The sequence below is a fragment of the Candoia aspera genome, chromosome 2 (genome assembly GCF_035149785.1).
Source record: "Candoia aspera isolate rCanAsp1 chromosome 2, rCanAsp1.hap2, whole genome shotgun sequence".
NCBI lineage: Eukaryota > Metazoa > Chordata > Lepidosauria > Squamata > Boidae > Candoia > Candoia aspera.
Genome location: NC_086154.1, coordinates 117,161,697 through 117,183,411, shown reverse-complemented (window position 1 = coordinate 117,183,411; position 21,715 = coordinate 117,161,697). Strand labels below are relative to the sequence as shown.

The window sequence follows — 21,715 nt, the reverse complement described above, 5'->3', positions numbered from 1 at the left end:
GCTAGGTCCTTGCCATCTTTGTTTTTGATCATACCCATTTGGCCTGGAATTTACCTCCAATGTTTCTAATTTTCTGGAAGAGGTCTCTTGTCCTTCCTATTCTATTGTCTTCTTCCACTTCCGCGCATTGCTTGTTTAAAAATAATTCCTTATCTCTTCTGGATAACCTCTGGAATTTTGCATTTAATTGGGCATATCTCCCCCTATCACTGTTGCCTTTTGCTTTCCTTCTTTCTTGGGCTACTTCTAGTGTCTCAGCAGACAGCCATTTTGCCTTCTTGGTTTTCTCTTTCTTTGGGATGTATTTTGTTGCCGCCTCGTGGACAATGTTGCAAACTTCTGTCCATAGTTCTTCCGGGACCCTATCTACTAAGTCCAGTCCCTTAAATCGATTCTTCACCTCCACTGCATATTCCTTAGGAATATTAGTGAGCTCATATCTAGCTGATCTGTGGGTCTTCCCTAATCTCTTTAGTCTGATCCTAAATTGTGCAAGAAGAAGTTCGTGATCTGAACTACAGTCCGCTCCAGGTCTTGTTTTTACCGACTGTATAGATGTCCACCACCTTTGGCTGCAAAGGATGTAGTCAATCTGATTTCGGTGTTGTCCATCTGGTGAAGTCCATGTATAAAGCCGTCTCTTAGGTTGTTGGAAGAGAGTGTTTGTTATGCAGAGTGAGTTGTCTTGGCAAAATTCTATCAGCCTATGTCCTGCTTCGTTTTGTTCTCCCAGGCCATGCTTACCTGTAATTCCAGGTGTCATTTGACTGCCCACCTTAGCATTCCAGTCTCCTGTGACGAAAATAACATCTCTTTTAGGTGTGTTGTCCAGCAGGTGTTGCAGATCCTCATAGAACTGATCTACTTCAGCTTCTTCAGCATCTGTGGTTGGGGCGTACATTTGGATCACTGTGATGTTAGATGGCTTGCCCTGAATTCGAATTGAGATCATTCTCTCATTTTTTGGATTGTATCCAAGCACTGCTTTAGCCACTTTACTATTAATTATGAAGGCTACTCCATTTCTTCTGTGGTCCTCTTGTCCACAGTAGTAGATCTGGTGGTCATTTGATGTGAAGTGGCCCATTCCAGTCCATTTCAGTTCACTGACGCCCAAAATGTCTATCTTTAATCTTGACATCTCACCAATAACCACATCCAATTTGCCCTGGCTCATAGATCTTACATTCCAGGTTCCAATGGTGTGTTGATCCTTAGAACATCGGATTTGCCGTTCACCACCAGCACCGTCGGCCGTTAGCTGTCCTTTCGGCTTTGAGCTAGCTGCGTCATCACGTCTGGGGCTAGTTGGACGCATCCTCTGTTCCTCCCCAGTAACATTTTGACCATCTTCCGACCTGGGGTTCTCATCTTCCGATGGTATACTGACATATCTCTGGTTGTTTTGATCCATTTAGTTTTCACGGCAAGAATACTGGGGTGGGTTGCCATTACCTTCCCCAGGGATCGCATTTAGTCTGACCTCTCTGCCATGACCTTCCCCTCTTGGGTGGCCCTTCACAGTTTAGCTCATGGCATCATTAAGGTGCTCAAGCTCCAGCACCATGATGAGGTAATAATCCTTTGCTGAAGCATCAAAAGTTTGCCCACTGGTAACTAAGATACCCAATAAGTTTGTTTTTAATCCAGGTCCAACATTCTTGGTATGGTAATAGTAAATTAATTCTCAGTGCTGATCAGCATTTGGAAGGCATTATACAGACACCAGGGAGAGATGCGATAATAGCACATTATGCACAACTTGCATGGAAGGCTTCACCACCTGATCCAAAATGTTTGGTAGCCAGTGTTCCAAAAGATGGAGAATTGTGTCACAGGCATAGTTATATATTAGCAGAACAATTTACTTATCAGCTCCAAAACTGCAGCCATTGGCCTAATGACATGACAGGATGAAAGCAGCACAGCAAATAGATATATCCCTGCCACTTAGCTTCACTGAAAGCATAAAGGAAGGTATTTCATCAACCCTGTGCTCTGGATTACAATCAAGCAGCTACAGCATATACTTGGAAAGAGGAAGGACCCATTCAATCCAGTTCCACCTGCAAAGTCTTCCAGTTATCTGACCCACCCCTAGCATCCCCATGGTAGGAGGGCACTGGAAAGAGAGTCTGTATGCAAGCATTCAGCTATTTGCCCAAGGAGTCAAGCTACTTTACCAAGGTTGCTACAGTCTTTGCCTGATAAAGGTAGCTACATTTGCCAGTGGGCATTGGCCCAGCTTCTGAAGTGTTCTAATGCGGGTAGATCAAGAGCAGGAGCATGTTTCAGGCATTAACAAAAAATGCCTCTCATCTGACCAAGTAAAAGCTGAAATAACCCAAGAGATGCTGAGACGAGGGAATGTGAGAGGCACCCAGAGATTCCTGGAAATGTTAAACGACCTGGCAAAATTTTGCAAAGGCTGTGCAGATTACAGCGAACACAACAACTGACACAAGGGAAACTGAACAGGAATGGTCAAAAAAACCATTGGCCGACCATCGATAAAATTAAGACAGAATATTCAAGATCACTGTACTCTGGTTACAGTCTAGGAGAGCAATTTGTGTCTCAGAGGGATGCCTCAGAGACAGTGCTGGGAGATGCACTGTTATAACACCAGCAGCCTATCACGTGTGCTACAGAGCCTTATCTGGAAGGGAGGGAGCCTGCAAGCAGAGTAAAAAAGAACCATTGGCTGTAGTGTTTGGGAGGACTGCTTCCATCACCTAGACCCTGCAGGTAAAATTAGACCATAAACCTGTAAAGCACCGCTGAATTCCCTAAAGAGGCTTTAGAGGATGTGGATTATGATGTGTACCTTGAACTACCCAGGTAAATATTTCTTAGTGGCAGATTCTTTAAGTGGTGCCTTCCTCTATGAAGCCAGCAATAAGGGTTTGTAGAGAAATAGAGCCGATAACTACCTATCTTACTGGGGTGGGGGCAGATATGCACCCTGAAGCTTTACAGATTGTTGGGAATATGGAAGATGGGTGGCCCAAGACAAAACATGAACTGCCAGTGGAAAACTACATCCTCATGCTCAACGAGGGATGAGTTTAGCATCTGAGATGGGATTACTGTGCTATTTCCAACTCGCTGAAGGACAAGGTGACTTGCATTCCCATAAAATGCTGTGTCAATGTTGGAAAAAGGTTTAAAAAGTTAAAGAAATGTAAAGGCAGGAGAAAGTCTACCTTATAACTGTAGATTACTATTCTAATTCTTTTTTTAAAAATAATTTTTATTAAATGATTTTACATAGGTAATAAGAAATACATTCAAAGAAAGAAAAAAAGATATTATTCTAATTCTTGGCAAACAGACTCAGTGTTTGTACCAGATTTCAGGTAGCTGTATGTAAGCTTCAGAGTCACTTTGCCTCTTACAGATCACTCAGACAACGGGCCACAATTTGTATTGAGGGAACTCAAAGCCTTCCAGGCACAGTGGGGATCTGAACATGAAGCATCTTCATCTGCTTCCCCTCAATGCAATGGAAAAGCAGAATAAATGGATCTAGATGGTCAAGAGAAAAGGGAAGAAAGTGGGGTCAGATTTCTAGCCCTGCTTTTCCAGAATTTTTTTTTGTACACCAGCTGGGACAATCGGAGGGCAAAACTGAGACAATCCGGGTCAAATGAGGACATACGGCAAGCCAAGCTGTGCTTGACCATGGAATTATATCTTCATAATTACCACTGGGGTAAGCAAGTTTGGTCCTCTTACAGCATGTCACTGTAAGAGGACCAAACCTGTTTACCCCAATGTGGTGGGATGGAGGGAGGAGAGACACTACTTTTGATGCAGACAAGAAAACTTGAATGGAGGTTACCTTCCCAGCAAAAATGTTGCCATTCTTTGCCTTTGGGCAAGCAGGAAGGGTGGAGCAGTGTAAGGAGCTTTAAGACAGCAGGAGTGAAAGACAGCAGAAATCTGACGTCAAGTGTCCACACAATGGTTTTGGGGAGGGATCATAGATAGCTATGAAGCAACAGCTCACCTGCTGGTGATGTGGGAGGGCAAGGTTTGGGATACCACCCAAGGAAGCCAGTAAGGACGCTTCCATGCTTGATCCCTATCCTGCAAGGAACCCTGAGCCTCACTAAAAAAACGAATAAGCTCAGCTCACCCACCAGCAGAAATCACCAATTCCACCATCACCTGAGAAGAGCAACTTTCCCTGCTGTACTTAGAAATCAGGCTCGATGATTTCTGTCTGAAAGATTTTGCTTGGTATTTGGTATATAATTATATTGAACCTTTGGCTGGCTGGAGAATTCTGGGAGTTGAAGTCCTCACATCTTAAAATTCCCAAGGTTGAGAAATACTGGGTCAGATAGATCCCTGGCCTGAACATTCCATTGGCAGCCATTTCCAGCCCATCAGCTTTGCTCAAATTTAGTTCCTCCCTGGACTGTCTTTTTCCATTTTCATTCATCTAGTCTTCCTGCATTTTTTACTTTGAATTTAATGGTATCTATGTACACATCAATGCTTGGAAGGCACGGGAACTGTGTATAATGTGGAAAATTTATAGCATGAATTTTTAAAATGTTTGCGCTATTAAAAAAGAAGCAGATTCTCCATTTTTTCTCAAAGCAGCAATTATTTGATATTAGCAGATACTTTTTTCCCTTTTGTTATTTTTCTCTTGAAATTGCTTCTGAAGCTGCTTTTAGTTCCCTAGAGAGAGTAAGGGATATGGGGTTATTTCTCATGGCTGCATTAATATGCAATCCTCCAATCCCTGAGTGACCAGAAAAGCATACTGACATAAATAGCACTGACTCAATGGCCAAACCTTATCCTAACATATTGAATGGAGACAAGTTCAGGAAAGTGGTGGATTCCTCTGGCTTCCTTGCCCCTCCCACTGACCATCACCTGCTGGTGGGAAAAATTCCTACCAATCATTCTCCCTAAACTGAGGTGAGGCTGAGAAGATGAATTCTGACACCTGAACAGTTGTTCCCTCTCTCTAAGTTAATTTCAAAGTGTGATTTTTCTCTGCATTCTAGATTAAAGGACAGGGAGCAAACTCTTGAGGTTTCTACCACCTTAACTGAAAGAGAGGATGAAACATTATCTGCAGCCATCTCCAACTAGTCTGCAGATTGAGAGAGGGAAGGGACTGACAGCACCCACATGCATATTGTAGACACATCCAGCAGCATAAAGTAGCCAATGGGAACTGAGAAAATTCCAGCATCATCAGCAATATTAACAAAACGTAGCAGACTGCATGGTGAGATTTATGCTGGGAAAAGAGGAAAAGCACTATTGTAGCAAATACTGAGGCCCAAACCTTTCCCAGAAACCCTCTGGGCCTTTACATCCTGATCCTGCCCCCTGTCTTGGTATAGCAGCTTGATAATTCCTGCTTCCACCACCTCTTTTCTAGGGGATGTCTCACCTGGCATTCAGCTTCTAATCCCACTGTCCAAGAGGGATAGGGCTTTTGCACCCTGGCATGACTTTCTGGCAATTAAAACTCAAAATACAAACATTTAAATAATTTTGATAGGGCCACCTCCTAACCATAGAGGTATGGTAATTAGAGGTTTCAGTCCTTCCTTCCTCTCCTTAGGAGTTAAATTATTCCATGTAAGAAAAACAAAATACAGCTTTTTAATTTTTTTGAAGAAGATAAAATGGAAAAAGAAACCTTCTTTGACATTGCTTAAAATACAAATATTCACTGTGAAAGGAGGTGATTACACTTGCTTAGATCACAATAAAATAGGTTGCAAATTAATTAAGAAAGAAAAAAACTGTAAGAAAATGCAATATCCCAGGCAGACCATAGGGTGGTGGTGGTCTGCTACAAATGAAGAGCCTTCTGCCCAAAATCTTGGAGGAGGAGATTGGAGAGAGTTCAAAATATTACAGGGCACTAGAAGATTCTAAAGATAAACTCATATTTTTGAATATGCCTGAATATGCCTTTGGCCTTAGTATGTGCTGCCTATGTTCTGCTTTTGCAGTTTTATGTTTATTGCTTTCTCTCTTTTTGTTTTAATCTTAAATTAGCCATTCAGAGTTGCAATCTGCAAGTTGGATGGAGAGAGAGAGAGAGAGAGAGAGAGAGAGAGAGAGAGAGAGAGGCTGAAATCAAATACCCAATTCCATAACTTGTTCAGTGAGATTAAAAAAAATGATTTAACAAAACACAGGAAACAGAAATTTAAAATTCTAGCTCAGATTCCTGCTTATAAGTAATTACCCCTTTCTACTGAAATTCAAGGCTTCCTGAAACATATGATCCTTTGCTTCAAGTTTCTGGAATTCTCCAGCTTCTCAGAGATTCCCAACATTAATCAGTGTCTGCTGAGACAGTGAAAGACCTGGTTTTTACTCAGTCTCTTTCCATAGACTTCTCTTTCTGTTCCCCTGTCTCTCTTTACAGCATTACAACACAATTTTTTTTATATACAGCAGAGAGGGGCTGGGACAATTGGACTCTGGGTCCACATACATTACTAACAGACATCTCTCACTGAGGAGGATGTTGACTGTGTGTCTGATTCTGCAGATTGATATACGGGCTACGTTTATAACAAATGCTTTAAAATTAGAATAATTAAATAGTTTTTCCCCACCTTATTCTGATGCAAGTTTTGGCTACACCATCTGACATATTTCCCCAATCTTTCTATCAGTGTCACAGTCAAGTGACCTCTAAGAGGTAGGATCAATGTGGCACTTATTAGCCATTCTAGGCTGGTGTAGGCACACTTCCTCTCCCAGCATCTCCTCCCTTTACTGTCTTCCACTGCTTTGGGCAGTGGGAGAGTCCGGTCTTTTTTTCAGACCAGACTGTCCTCCTGGACCCATCCAAGACCTGCCAAAAAGAGAAAGACTGAGGCTAGTTGAGATTGGTGGGCTGTGGCTGCAATTGATTTGACGCCATAATATTGCTTTTCCCATTATGGCCTTCTCTGTGTGTTGCAACTGCAGCTCTCAGAAAACTATTCTGGCTGAGAATTGTGTGACCTGGATACATTGCAAAAGTGACAAGTTGTGAAAGACTGATATCTTCACCTTACAAGAAGAAACTAGCTTCGTAGCTTTCCAACATACATTTACACTTTTGTTCCCAAAAGCATATTTTATTCATCAACATAAGACAGATCCTCTCTCTCTCTCTCTCTCTCTCTCTCTCTTTCTCTCTGGTAAGCAATGTTATCAACATGCAGAAAAAGAGTAAAACATAGTAAGCAAAAGAAACTAAAGGCATGAGATAAGAGAAAGAAAGGGAAATAGATACATCTACTTTAAATTAACACCGTATCTCTCCATTCCATACTTTTCTATCCTGCAAACCATCCTTGCTTGCACTACAACAGCACAGATTCATACATTGCCTTTTAAACTTCTCACCTCTCTTTTTGAAAATCTCATTGGCTCCATCCAGTCATGACTTTTTTGGTCTGTCTTGGTCTTCTGCTTCATTCATTCTCACTAATGATCAAATCATCTTCATGTATTTATTTCATACTAGTTACTTTATTTTGTATTAAATCCACATTCATTCATCGCCCATAGAGTGCTGAACCTATCTCTTCTGGTTCTATAATGCACTTAATAAATTCTCCTTTTTCTTTGCATTTAACTTACTTTTTGTTTCTCCTCACATACCAATGTATAACAAGGTAGGCAGAAGTATGTTCTTATACACAGCCATTTTTCCTTCATTCAGCTAAAATTAATTCCTCAGACCATTTACCTTTCTACCAACAACTGCATGTCTTAAAAATTTTCCATCCATTTCCCCATCTTTATTAAACATTCTATCAAAGTACATAAATTCATCCATTTGTTCTGGTTTTTCAGCTTTTATGTATAACTTGCTATTGTTCCATTTTCATATCAGAGACAACTAATTTGGTCTTCAATACATAACTTTTCAGTTCCATACTCTCTGTTGCATCATACAATTTAACATTTATAGCAAATCATTCAGTCAACAGTATAGCATAATCTGCACACACATATACAGACTGCAAACAACATACCTCTGGTTATTACAAGCACCCATAAATACATTAAATTATCAAGGGAACATTACATATCCTTGTTTTACTCCTTACTCAAATGCTGGTGCATTGACTAAACCTTTCATTAATTTGCATGCATGCTTTACTTCCATCATGTACTGCTCTTATTGCATTCAGCAATTAATCTTCAACTCCATATTTGTGCAAAACATCCCATGCTTCCTACTTATTCATATTATCATACATGTTCTCTAAACCAAGCAAAGTACAGAAAGCATGCAGAGCATGGCTTCTGGAATTCATTCCAATCTCTTAGTAATAGCAGTCCTCTGGATCCTATGACCAGGAAGGAAGAGGGCTTGGAACAGAAAAGCTGAGACTGCAACATCTTCTTTCCTTACATCCGCTTTCCAGTCATTCTGCTGTGAGATTAATCTATCTCATACTTTCTCTTCCTGTATTTTCACTCTCTTTCTTTCACTTCCTTCCTTTTCTTTCATGTTCATTTTTTATCAAGATCCACTGTTCCACATTCTCATCAACCCAGTATCGTTTGCTATTTCTCTCAATCTTTCATCATAAAGAATCAAATCAGTCATGCTTTTTAATTCATTCCTTTGCCATGAGTACATGTGAATAGACTTATAACTAAACTTCACATACCAAACAAAGCAGCTACTGACACACAATCATCACTCTTACTCATTCTTGGGTTTCTGAACAGCCCAACTTTTTATGCATTCTCTCCTCTCATTTCCACCCATCTATTCATATCTCCTAACACACAATTTTTTCCCCATGGATCACATTCATTCAGAATGTCGCACAACTTTTCTTCTAAACTTTGTTCTTCCATTAACACAATTCTCTGCAACATAACATACAACTATCACCAATTTTGAATTGGTGATAGTTGGTTTGGATTGAATTTAAACCTGAATAACTATTTTGAAATAAAATGGAAGTGGCTTTCTGAAACTGAACTATATTCAGATGCTCAGGAAATGCAATATTTCTCCCAACTCCCAGGGAAGTATAATAGCGAAGATGTCTAGATCCCATGCAACAAAATCAGTTGCAGCTATATTTGCAGAAACTGACTCAGCTATAGACAAGTTCATAAACAGAAGGAAAGGATATGCAATCATGTAAACCTCTTGGAACTGCTTGGTTGACAATCCCCCCCCCCCCCCGCTCCATACTCAGCATCAGCAAACCTCCACGTTTAGAGTAGGCAGAGACAGTGCTTTTCTGCAAACTGACAAGCTACTAACCCTATGGATTCTTAGCATTTTAAAAGCAAAATTTCAACCATCTGTATGATGGCCTATTAAAAAAAAGACTAGTAATTTTGCTACTAGTCACAAGAAACATATTTCAGAGAGATGGGTTTGAGGTGGAATTGGAATTAGGGTCAAGGAAACAACAAAGAACTAAAGCCCTTTCATCAGGCAATTGTCTATTGCAAGTAAGCTATCTGTTGCAAGTGTGGTATGTGGGGAAGAGCCCAACGGGCAGATAAGAAACAAGAATGTATGTGTATTCTGTAGCAACTAGGTGAGAAAAGATAAGGAACGGGGAGGAAGCTCACCAGCTCCTCCAGGCTTGTTTCACACGGCTTGCTTTTGTAGTTATATCATATATCTCTAAGTTGACACTTAGTCTATGCTGTATAATCACCCAATGGGGGGGTATAAAAGAAGTAGGACCCCGAACCTTCGGGGTTCAGAATTTGAAGCATGAGCTTGTCTGAACCTATGCGCATATTAAACTCTTTTCCTGAATGAAGACCTGAGCGTCCTAGTCTTCATTTCTACAACAGGTTGGCAGTGGAGAAATCAGTGCCTTTACTGAAGCCATCCAGTAAATTCATTTATGGTTTATAAACTGAGGTTTTTAATGGGAATTTCCCAGCTCAATTGCTCATGCTCTCAAACTCCAAACTATGTTCCATTCTTTGAAATAAGATCTCTGATAAGGGAAGTCTCCTTGGCTCAGTGTCCTTTTCATAGCACACTTTTGCAGGTTCCAAACGAACGTAGAGGAGCAAAGTTATTATCAGAACCTGCTTTTGGACAGGGGCATCCAAATGGTATGGTGGTCTTCTGTTACATCTGAGATCAACTCCCCAAGGAAATTGGCATACAAACAAATTAACATTAGCCCTTGGGCAGTGTGGCACTTCCTGATCCTACTTACTGTTTGCCTGCAGCCATTTGGCTGATTCATCCCGATGTTATGGATTACAATTCCTACAACCTCACATCACTCTCCATAATGCGTGTGTCTGATGGGAGCAGTGGTCAAACCCTTTGGAAGCGCCAAACTTGGGGAGGATACTAACAAATCATTATATAGGGATGTGGAAGAGAGGTGCAGTTTTACACAGGAGTTTGTGCAGTTAAAACTTCCCCTGAGCAAGGATTTCTTGAGAGGTATACCTTTTCAATGTAGGAAAACTCAAGACTGATCACTTTGTCTGCATATGGCTATTTATTTTGGTGCAGATATATTTCAGAATGGCTCCCTGGCTGTTGTTAAGATGGAAGATAGTTTCTTTTACTTTTAAAGCTCTAATTTAAAGCACTTGGTGCAAAACTGGTAACTGCTGACTGTTTCACAAACTTGTGTTTTTGATATACATACATACATATTACAGTGGCTACTAAAGAAGAAGAAAAGACAGCAATAGAAAGTATGGCAACAAAACATATACATCTATGTATGTAATTGAATTTGGCTGAGGGAATCTATAATTTATACTTCAATCATAGTAATAGTAAGTGGTCAAGAGATAAATAGAATTTGCCCCTTCTCTATCCAAAAGCACTTCCATGTAATTACTATTTTTACTCTTGAAACACTTAGAAATCGATTCACATTGCCTTATGGTTGCTCTTACCACCACCATTCACAAAACAAAACCTGTGATCTGAGCTGATCAACACTGCTTCCAGCTGACTAATAATGGAGCACTCCCTCAAAGTCCAGCCAGTGACCCGCCCCTTTCCTCATCCTTAGATTGCCCATTGTTCGTTTGTTTTGCTACATTTGGGGGAGGGGAGAATGATTGATTACTGTGAGAAAGAACTAGATCTTGGATCAATTTTAAAAGCTGATATGCCACAACACCTTCACCTCGACATCAAAAAGGAGAGTCAGGAAGCTGGGAAGCTGGATAAGGCAAGGTTTCCTGCCAATGGGGGGAACCATCCTGCCCAACTCCACCAAAAACTCTGCTTCACAGCTATTCCTCCTGCATCACACCCCAACCAGAAGTTAATTGGCTCAACCACTGAAGACAGAGGACAACACTGAAAGTCAGGGACGTGGCACCCATGTTAAGTAAGTGCAAAGTGGCTGTATGGATGAGCCTTCAGGAACCAAGCGGCCTACTGTATTCTTGCCTTCACTAGGACCAAAGAGAGGAACAAGGTATAACATTTGCTACAGATCTGAGCTCTATAATCAAGAAACCTCTAAGGCTCTCAGGATGGCTGGTGCCCTAAAATGGCCCTCATATATACACGAACTGAATTAGAACTTTCACTGCCATCTGGATTTTATTTTATATTTATATCTTGTATTTGTATTTATATTTTATGTATTATTTATGGTTTTATTGTATTTAAAATCTTTTACCTTTATTGTAAACCGCCCAAAGTCCCTCCTCTGGGGAGAGATGGGCAGTGGCAAAATTTGATAAAGAAACAAACAAACAAACAAACCTAAACTTTTAGTGTAGTTTTTCCCCCCAGAATATCTACTGATTTCTATTGTTTCTCTCTTGTTTTTCAGAGTAAGATTTTAGGCCTCATGAACTATATAGTTCTACAAAGAGCAAGATAAAACATATGAGGACAGTCTGCAGTAGTGTTTTTTTTTTCCAGAGCTCAGATTAGAACTGGGAAGAAATTGTAATATGTATATTTCCTTTTTTGCTTTTGGATTTCATGTCTTACCTTTCAATATTTAATATACATATTGATCCTCCTAGACCTTTTCTTAATTTTCTCATTCATATATCATGTTCAGGAAATGTAAGAATAAAACAGTAAACCATTTGAGTAGAATAAAATATGTAAACCGGTACTCGCAGAGGAGTTTGTGTGCAGAAACCAGCAAGTTATTTCTTTTCATGCAGAAAATAACATTTTATTCCCTGTGAATCGCCTTACATTGCTACCATGAAAGGGTAGTTATTGGTCTCTGATTCCAAAATTGGCAATCTTATATACTTTATGTATTCTGGTTGGACAGTTGGGGATTTAAGCATGGAATTTCAGTTTGTTTTACACTGGCCAAAAGATCAGGAAAAGAGATGTGCTAACCTCATCTCAGGAAGCCTGGACTCTTGAAACAACATTAACAAGAATAATGATTCGTGTATGTTTCACTTTTCTGTGGGGAAAGGAACAAGGGCCCCTCTCCAAGCAGATTTAAATCAATGCATTATTCCTTTGGTTTGCTGGTAATATTACTGCAGTTATTATCATTTTAAATTGCTAACTACTCTTTCTTTTTAGGTTTGTTCTCAATGCCAAGGAATAGACAATCGACATCAGCGTGTTTAAATAAATTCACCTATTCAAACAGCATTTGTTTTTTATAAACTACAGGGACACTAAGAAAACATTTTTCCTATCTGTTGTGACAGGGAAGGTACAAACTACAGCACAGTAAAAAAGGTCTAGCAAATAGTTAAAGGAAAGCATCCGCTGGATTTCCTGCACATTTCAATGATACTTTAATACAGAAAGAGAAAGGATTAAATTATACAATAGTCAAAGACTGATTCCTGCCTCCTATACTTCTTATATATCTTTCTGTGTGAGTTTATCATTCTACCATATCTTGGGAGATAAGATAGGATCCTACTTTTTGTCCTGCTCCTCTACCATTAAAACTGAAACCTAACATCAGAAATTAAGCAGATTTCTCACCCTTTGATCTTCATGTAACAAAAAGTTTCACTTACTTAATTTCTTCCTGCTAGGAGACTTTATAGCTTGAAAAATCACAGTCAGATATTTGATGATGGTGATGACTGACGGCAAGAAAACATTTATTCACATCAATTTGATTATGAATATGTTTGCCAGCTTTTGGGGTTTTAATTTGCTGTATTTCTATATCTCTTCTGTACATGAAACAACAGATATTTTTCCCGATGTTGTGATAGGAAAAACTCAATGTTGCATGGTGGAGCTCTGTTATAGCAGAAGGGTAGGATAAGCATAAAAGCTGGCATCAGACTGGAAACTGAATATAGTCTTATGCATCCTACTGTTCATGCTGCTGTTATGCATACTGACTGAGATAATCATTGTTCAATTACTGGGGGCAATCAAGGATTGTTTTCAGCTTACAACCCACTGATCCTAATGGGGGGCAATTTTGGATTCTCCACTCACCATGAGGTGCTCTTCTCCATCAGAAAAGTGAGGAAGAAAGCAAGAAGGAAAATTCCATGTATGAAGGTTCTTTGAACATTTATGTGGGGTTTCTTTTTTAAAAGAAAGACCAAACTCCAAAAAAAGTAAAAGAAATACAAAAAATACAAAACCTTAAATTGCTATGCTCCTTGACAGAAAACTTTTCTTTTGAAGCATTGATTTCCCCAGGAAATAGCAATAAAATAAGCTGGTATCTGTAATGAAACTTTTAATAACAGCATCCACATGGTCAGTTAAGACATATTAATGTGGAAAGAAGTTGTCCACAGACAAGAGTGCTTCACACATGATCTGCTGGAAATTGTGTGGTTGCTTTGTACACTTGTTTCCCTTGGAGGATCAGTGTTGTCCTATGGGCATGTGGGAATAAGATTTTATTAGGACACTTGTGTTCAGATAGATAGCCCATCACTGGGTACCCACAGAAAAATATCCCTTCTGCTGAAAACAAGCAGCTAAGGTACAGAGTTAGCTTCACAGTGGCATTTTGGATTTTTATAATTTTGGAATTCCAGGAAAGGGGAAAAACAAAACAAAGAGATACGCACACAGTATGCAAGGCAAGTGCTTTGTTGTTCATAACATCTTGGGTGTTCAGGGGAAGAAATGAGGAAGACATGAGATGAAGGATAGGCAGTAATTCACAACAGATTCCCTCACATTTTTTAGAAGAAAGCACTAGGGAACATCTACATCTGCAAAAACTTTGCTTCTGTTTGCATTATTTTTTTCTTAAACAGATTATTTTGTTAAGGTAAGGAGCAGGGTGGAAGCCATACAAGGGAGAGATAAACTGGGTTGGTGACTAAACCAACAGTGTTGTCTGGATGATCTATGAAATTACCACAACTTCATAAAGGTCAGGTCTGTAGCCATATGAAAAAGTTACCTCAAGGGGGTTTGCTTTCTCATACCTCAAAATTCAGCACTGAGATGAAGGGGAAAGCATTTTCAATAATGCTGGGCAATTTATATTTAAGAAGATAATTGTCATGTTTCCTCAGGGTAGGTGGATAAGAACTAAACATGCTTGGATGCACCCTGAAGAATTTGCAAAGCGAAAGTGGAAAATGGAGTTTGATTTATATGGCTGACAAGCTCTGAGTCTTACTGATGGACAGCACCCAACACGGATAACCTGAAAAGAGTGATTTGAAACCAGCTAGATGAGACCGAGAAAGCTGGTCTCAAGTCTCACTGAACTGACTGGACCGATTGAAATCGGCAGTGACTGAGTTGGAAGATATGCTCTAAGTACTATTGCCTAATGGCACAGAAGTAAATTAAAGGTAATGAGCATATTCGTGGTCTGTGTGCTGCTGAAATTTATGGAAGCTGTGGGACAGCTGTTGTACAAATCATACTTACTTGACAAAGCTTGTGCCAAAGAATGCCACACTAGATGGGTGATATCCAGGGACTTACTTGTTTTCCTTATGGGCCACTCTCTTGTGTGTCAAAGAGGGAGAGATAAGCCTCAATGTAACTGCCCCCCATGACAAGGCCCTTTATCAAGGGCTCTGAAAACTCTGCCATTTCTCAATCAGGTTCTCAGGCATTTTGAGGAACACCTCTATTCTCTATTCTTTCACACTTGATTTTTCAGTCTCTTATGTCTAGACAGAAACTGAGAGCAGTTAATGAGATCTACTACAGGCAGAGAAAACCTCACACCTATTTTAGACAGCGACCCCTTCATTCACATACAGAAGCCTGCAACCTGGTGGCCACTCACTGAAGGCAGGCAAATCCTCCAATAGCTCTGCAGTCACTGGAAAACAAGCTCTTTTCCTCCTGCTCCCAGTAGTCCTGAGAGTTCCAAAAAGCAGGTGTAAGCTGCTTTAGGTGAGGCTGATGTGGGCTGTGTTAACCCACAATTGCAACAGCTTGCTAATTCAAAAGAAGGTAGTGTGGCGGGACTCAGTGTATCTCTTTCTTGCCAAAGAACCAACAGAACCACTGGTAGATGCAGTAGAAATGCCAACTGATACTACGGAGTTCCTAAAATTATTGCATAGGCTGGAGACACTTTCAGTTTAATACCCATCTAGCTGACAGTTGCAACAAAGCTCCAAGACACTCTGTGGCTGCTCACTTTGGTAAATGTCCTTCATTATCAAATCCCACCCCAATACCTCTTGGATGCAAATCCCCTTTGTACAACTGAGGCAATCTCTACCTTTCACAGCTCAGATGCCAGCCCCATCCATACATCACATTAAAGCTATGATTTGTTGACTAAGTCCACAAGTGTCAGAGTTCATACATCATGTTATATTGTAAACCATAATTTACAGTGACTGGATTCAAACAACATTCCAAATATTCCATATTATAGTTTATCACATTCATGCACCAGTCAGTGTATGGATGAAAATTAAGAAACATTATTATATACTTGTTGAAATTAAATCTTCTGTCCTTTCCATTCAGGTGTAATGAAGGACAGGAGGATGACTACAGAAAAGATCTAGAAAATCAAATGCCAAATAATCTTCAGAGACTATGACAGTACTGCCATTATTCCCACTGTGCAGTCAGCCATGGTTAAGCACAAGCACGTTTCCTATTTACAAGGTAGACCAATATAGAGTTAGGCACACATAAGCTTGTTACTGAAGTAGGAGAGAAGCATTGTGTGGCTAAGGGCAACCCCACAAAGCAGAAGGGAATGGATTTACCTTGACGGATGGAGACGCATCTACCATTGGAAGCCATGAAAACTACTTGTGGATGGCTCTCTTCCAGTTCAAAGAGTTCGTCTTTTCCTGGCTTGGAGCTCCTGCCAGATTTTAGAGTGCCAGTAGGTCCTGTAGGTGCTAGGTATTTCCCATCACAATCCTTGAAGGCCAACTTGCCTGCCTTGAACTCCAGGGTATAACCTGTACGATGGTCAGGTTCCTTGACCAAGATACCATTGTTGCGCAGGTAGCGATTGTCACAGGTTCGCAGGCAATACTTCTTATTCTGGAAGGTAAGTGTGATAAGCGAATCCACACCCCAGGGGATGTTACTGTCAATAGAGATCTCATCTTCTTGGGCACTGAGGTGTGCATATCTTCGCCTGCTAACACTCAAAAGATTAGCTTGTGGGTGGATGGCCAAGTGTACAACCCAGAGCTCAGTTTCAGTAATGGCTTGGGCAAAACAGGACAACCTGTCTTCAGAACCACCAAAGAAGCGCTTGTATGGTTCTGACTGGAGTGCCCAGCGTCCATCTGACTGAGTGACAATGATAAAACACCCACCACTTTCTGGCTTTTCAGCTTCACAGGAGACCTTGCCATCCTTGTCGGCAGACAAGTACCTACCCAGGTGGCTCTTCAAGAAGACCACCGAGCTGTCTCCATCTTGTTCCAGGCTCCATATTTGCTTCCTTTTCAGACTAGGTGCCGAGGCATTGATTTTATAGCCAAAGTGCTCTGCTGTTAAATATCGATTATCAGAGTTGATTAAGCCAAACTGGATCTTCAAGGCCCGGTGGATCCCATTTGTTGGCATCTTCAGTCTGGACAGCAAACAGTCCTAAGGACTGGGGTGAAAGTCAAGTTTTTCCCAGTCCTTATTATAAAAAACCACGTGTGAATATATGCCCAGCTTCACAGTTGAGGAATCTGGATTAGCAAAAATGAACATTTACATCTCAGTCAAAGCCACAGTGACGTGTAAATGCCCTAGTTCCAGGTCTCTCTGCACCACCTCTTCCTTCACCTAATCTGCAGCCCATAAAACCAATCTTGTTTGTTACTTTTCCCCACCCTCCACCCCTCTTTCTGGCAGCATTGCTCTCTCCTACACTGCTCACATTGGCTCCTCCTCCTCCGCATGGCACACCAGGGATGGGGGGAGAATGTTCAGAGAAAGTACGCACTTCACACTGCAGCAGCCTTGCTTAATTAGCACAGCTAGGATTACAAAGCTTTCAATGAGCTGCCAGCTTCCTGTAACCAATAGTGGAGCTGCTACATAAAAGCCACAACGAAAGGGGGTTGACAGGTGACACAATGCCTTTTGATCAGCTGTATTCTTCAGTGGTATCTTGTAGTCTATGTTAGTGGTGTTCTGCACTATAGCTATGTCTCTTTTCCTTTGTGGTCTCAGTATCTCTAAATCTTTCATAGATCCCTAACTCCTTCCCATCTCAGGGCTATGGTTCCTTGCAACCAAACCTGCTGCCTTCCTGGTTGATTTCCTCGGAGGACGGTGTATTCCTCTTTGCTCCTGTGTAAAGTTACATGGTTCTCTGAGTCCACGTGGTAGGTCACCTTCGAGCTGAATGCCTCGTTGGTCCAGCTTCTAATCTCCTTAACTGGGCCTTTCTATTAGTGTAACTCTTTTATCCCCCTTCAGATCCTTTGCCTCCATCTGTCATGTAGCCTCAAATCCCTAGCTCTTTTAAAAGGATAGTTGCAGGATCCCTTCAGTTTAAGGAAATGGCCTAGCCAGAAATTGAACCAGCACACTCTATAAAGCAAATGGAGCCAGCTAGGATGGCAAATCCAAGTCTTGAATAAGTAAATCTCAAAGAAATGCCGTTTAATTAAACATTAAAACTTGGAATCTGCTAAAACAGAAATCACTCAGTAGAAAAATGGAGGCTACACGAAGTACTGTATTTATGCAGTTGCTAAGAATCAACACAAAGTTGATGGCATATAGTCAATCAATCAATCATCCTTTGCAATGTGGAGGACAACCAGATGAATCACTCTGACTCTCCATGTCATTAGCAAGGGTGGTAATGGCAACCATTTACGTATGGCAGTTCAACTACAGGACTTTACATAGGAGCTTACTACAGAAGTCCGCATACTTGCTGCATTTTGGTCAGAGGTATGACCTTCTCTCCCACTAGACATAGCTTCTTCGAGTTTGCAGTCCAAACAGCCAGCTGATTTGTGTGTCAATCACTAGGCCATCACTTTCACAGAAGACTTTTTCCTAAAACTGTAAGAACCTTTTAAAGTAAATATGCTGAATAAATGTTATCTATCTGAAACATGGAGATGTAAAAGAAGAAATATTGCCCTTTGAGAAATGAGAAAGGAAACCTCACTGTGCAGCAAGGAACCCCATCTATCAGAGGTAAAGACCTGCAGTCCTCCATACGTTGCTGAATTGTTACTCTCAATGTAATCAGATGGCTGTGGCTCTCAGATGTTGTTCAGCATCATCAAAAGGCCCATAGATTCCTCATTCCTGCCATGTATGGAATTTGGCCTTAGAGAAAAAAGGGCTGCACTCTATGCTGTGCTGCTTGCCTTTCTGAAAAGAAGCTACATGGCCATTTTCATCTAAAATGAAATCTGGGCTGGAAAAAATCCAGAGGACCCCCAAGATGGCAGCAAAGAGGTCCTCTGAAGCTTTGAAGGCCAGATCTAGTGTCTTTATTCTTTCCCCTCCAGCACAACTAGGTCCTCATAAAACTAGCAGAAGCTTATCCTTCTGAGTGAGCACTAGCTGAGCTGACTCTCTTCACCTATGTTTCATTCTTCCTCAAGGGCAAAAGAAGAACACAGTAGTATCACTGAGGGTTATCACACATCTTCCCTAGTTAGGAAACAGCATCTCTGTGTTGCTCGAGGACATGTCATTCCTAACCAGGGAAGGTACAAAGTGACTACTGGATCCTGCCAATTCACCTAACTTGTATCTTCCCAGATGGGGGCAAAGAAGTATCAGGTGAATCACTCCATGAATTGCTCCCCACTTCATCCACCACAGAGTGCTCTTACCTCTACAGGAGGACATGAGTAAATGGAAAGAAGATGTGTTCCAGACATTACTTCATTACGCCCCATCTCCTGACACCTCCTGGCTGTTGTGGGTACATGAATTTCTTCCATGGATCAGTTCCAGATCTCTGGGATATCTATGTATAAAGAAGTTATTTAGTCCCATAAAGCCAACATTTTCCAACCAATCTAAGTGTCCCCAAACAAGTTTGCCTTATTTTTCTCCTACTAATCTAGCTGTGAACTCTTACAATCTGAATTTTCATTTCATTTCCTGATTACAGAATGAAAAAGCTAGTTTTTGTTCTGATGCGCTTAAAAATGTATCTTTGGCTATCTGAGAAATAAGCAGCTGTAGCTAGATTTATTGACCCTTTTCATTCTGAAACTAACAGGAAGCACCTCCTGCACGTGTGAAACAAGTGTTTGCAGAATCATTCTTGCAGCTGTAGGTAGGAAGCCTTTGTTCTGAGGAATGCCAGTTCCTCTGCCTCTGCTTGAAGGAAACCACAGATATTTCCTCTAGAGCTGTCTGTTTCCGTTCTTTAATCTTTTTCTCCCATACAACAAATGTGTAAAGGCAGCCACGTATTCTGTTAGATTGCCTTTTCAAAATGGTGGGTCAAAAAACAAGGCCACACCTTCTACTGTGCTGTTTTTCTTCTTGGCAAATGGTTGGGAAGTCACAGGGATCTGGAACTCCTTTAAGACAGGAAAAAGCATCTTCTCAGAATAGAATATTAATAAATAAAAGTATTTTTGTCCTCCTGGGGTATATAATCTCCTTTAGCTCAGCTGGAAGATGGTTCCCCTCTGAGTGCTGCTGGCAGTGCATTCATTTAGACCAGAGGATAGATAATTTTCTGCAGACAAAGAACTACATGTGGGTTGGTATCAAGGGCCTCATAGCTAGCAAAGGGCTAGATGACAGCAAGGTGCTAGAGTTAACTATATCTCTTTGCTGCTATTTTGTGGTCAACTGGAGTTCTGCAGTCCAGATCTGGTAGCACGAAATATAATCAGAGAAGTTGAACATGGGTGGCTCATCTCTGATTTAAATCAAGATTGAATAACCTTACCTTGCTCTTCAGAAAACATTTCCAATCTGGTGCCTCCATGTGAGTTGGACTTCCCTACCAAGTTTGGGAAGTTTCTTCTTGGTGGGGTTTTTTCCTACTTCCCCCAAAGTTTATGCTTGAGTCCAATGTCTAAACTGTATATGGTGTCCAGTTTACATTTTGTAATAGATCTAAGAACCAGTCTAAAAAAAATGGAGGGAGGGTAAGATTAGCTAAAACTGATGTGAATTGTGGGGGGAAGACAGCTTGTCAGTTTCATTTACCCAATTTTCTTTTTGTATCTCTCTCCCTCTGTGCTTACATCATGAATCTTTGAATGGACTCTTCTGCCAATCTAGTTTTGTTTCCCTGTTTTCATTTCTAATTCTAGGTTCTGAAACAATTCCATGGCTGCTACCCATGGCTCATCTTTTCCCTCATTTTTGCCTTTGGAATGGACTCTCCTCTTGTGACCTGCAATCCTCTCAAGTCACACTTCATTCATTTCCCAGATCTTAATTCTGTACTCATGGAAAAGCAGCCAAAAGCAATGAACATATGTGCTTCAAGCAGAGCTGCAGATAATAATCACATAATCTGCTTATCCTGTACAGTATATGGGGCTTGTAAATATTATATTTGTCTAAAAAGAAGGTGAGTCTGAATTCTCCAAAAGGGAGGGCACACAGGCAAAACCTGTGCAGTATTAAGCTTCCCCATCTTACCAACTTGGGTTGCCAACTTCAGCTGAAACCAATCTTGAAGATTCTCTGCCCTCACCTAATAAACGTGTGCTTGTGACGCACTTGTATTATAGTGTATGTATGGTTATATGTATGCCTATATATATATATATATATATATATATATATATATATATATATATATACTGTACATATATACACACATATACACACACACACAGCTGTCAGAAGCCATACTCCAAGAAAGAAGAGGACCAGGATGGGAAAAAGAAATATACTTATTGAATTACTGATTAAAATTAATTGACTGTAAAATGAAGTACCCATTTACAAAATTAAATTTGCATACATCAACTCTTCTGTCTCACACAGAGAAACATACAAGTGCAAACTCCTTCCTCCTTCCAGCAGAACAAAAGGGGAAAATTCAGGATTTCTGATGAAGTTGAGGGGAAGAAATAGCTGCCTTTGGGAGCCAAGGAAAGAGAAAGGGGGAGAAATTGGATGGAGATAAGATTAGCCAGGAGATAATTGAATAAGGAAATCCAGGTTAGGCATTACAAAAAGGATTCACTTACTTGACCAAGCAAACAGCCTCTCCCAAACAGCATCTAAACTTCAAAAGCATCCACCCACCCATCCATCCATCTTCTCTGCCAATTCACAGGTGATCATTTGGGGGAAAATGCATTCTATTGGGTGAATTGCTGGGGAGGGACAAGCCCCAGACTTATCTGCAGGATGACTATGAGG

At 40.7% G+C, this 21,715-nt stretch overlaps 2 protein-coding genes across 2 annotated transcripts in view; one reads left to right on the top strand and one right to left on the bottom strand.

Annotated features, from left to right (window-relative positions):
• The window catches only part of FSCN2 (fascin actin-bundling protein 2, retinal), a 30,557-nt gene extending 13,441 nt beyond the window's left edge, over positions 1-17,116 (bottom strand). Inside the window, exon 1 of the mRNA XM_063293401.1 lies at positions 16,147-17,116. Within this exon, the coding sequence (XP_063149471.1) occupies positions 16,147-16,966 (820 nt within the window). The 5' untranslated portion in view covers positions 16,967-17,116. The remainder of the gene's footprint in view (positions 1-16,146) is intronic.
• The window catches only part of ACTG1 (actin gamma 1), a 234,712-nt gene that overhangs the window by 175,785 nt on the left and 37,212 nt on the right, over positions 1-21,715 (top strand). The window lies entirely within an intron of this gene.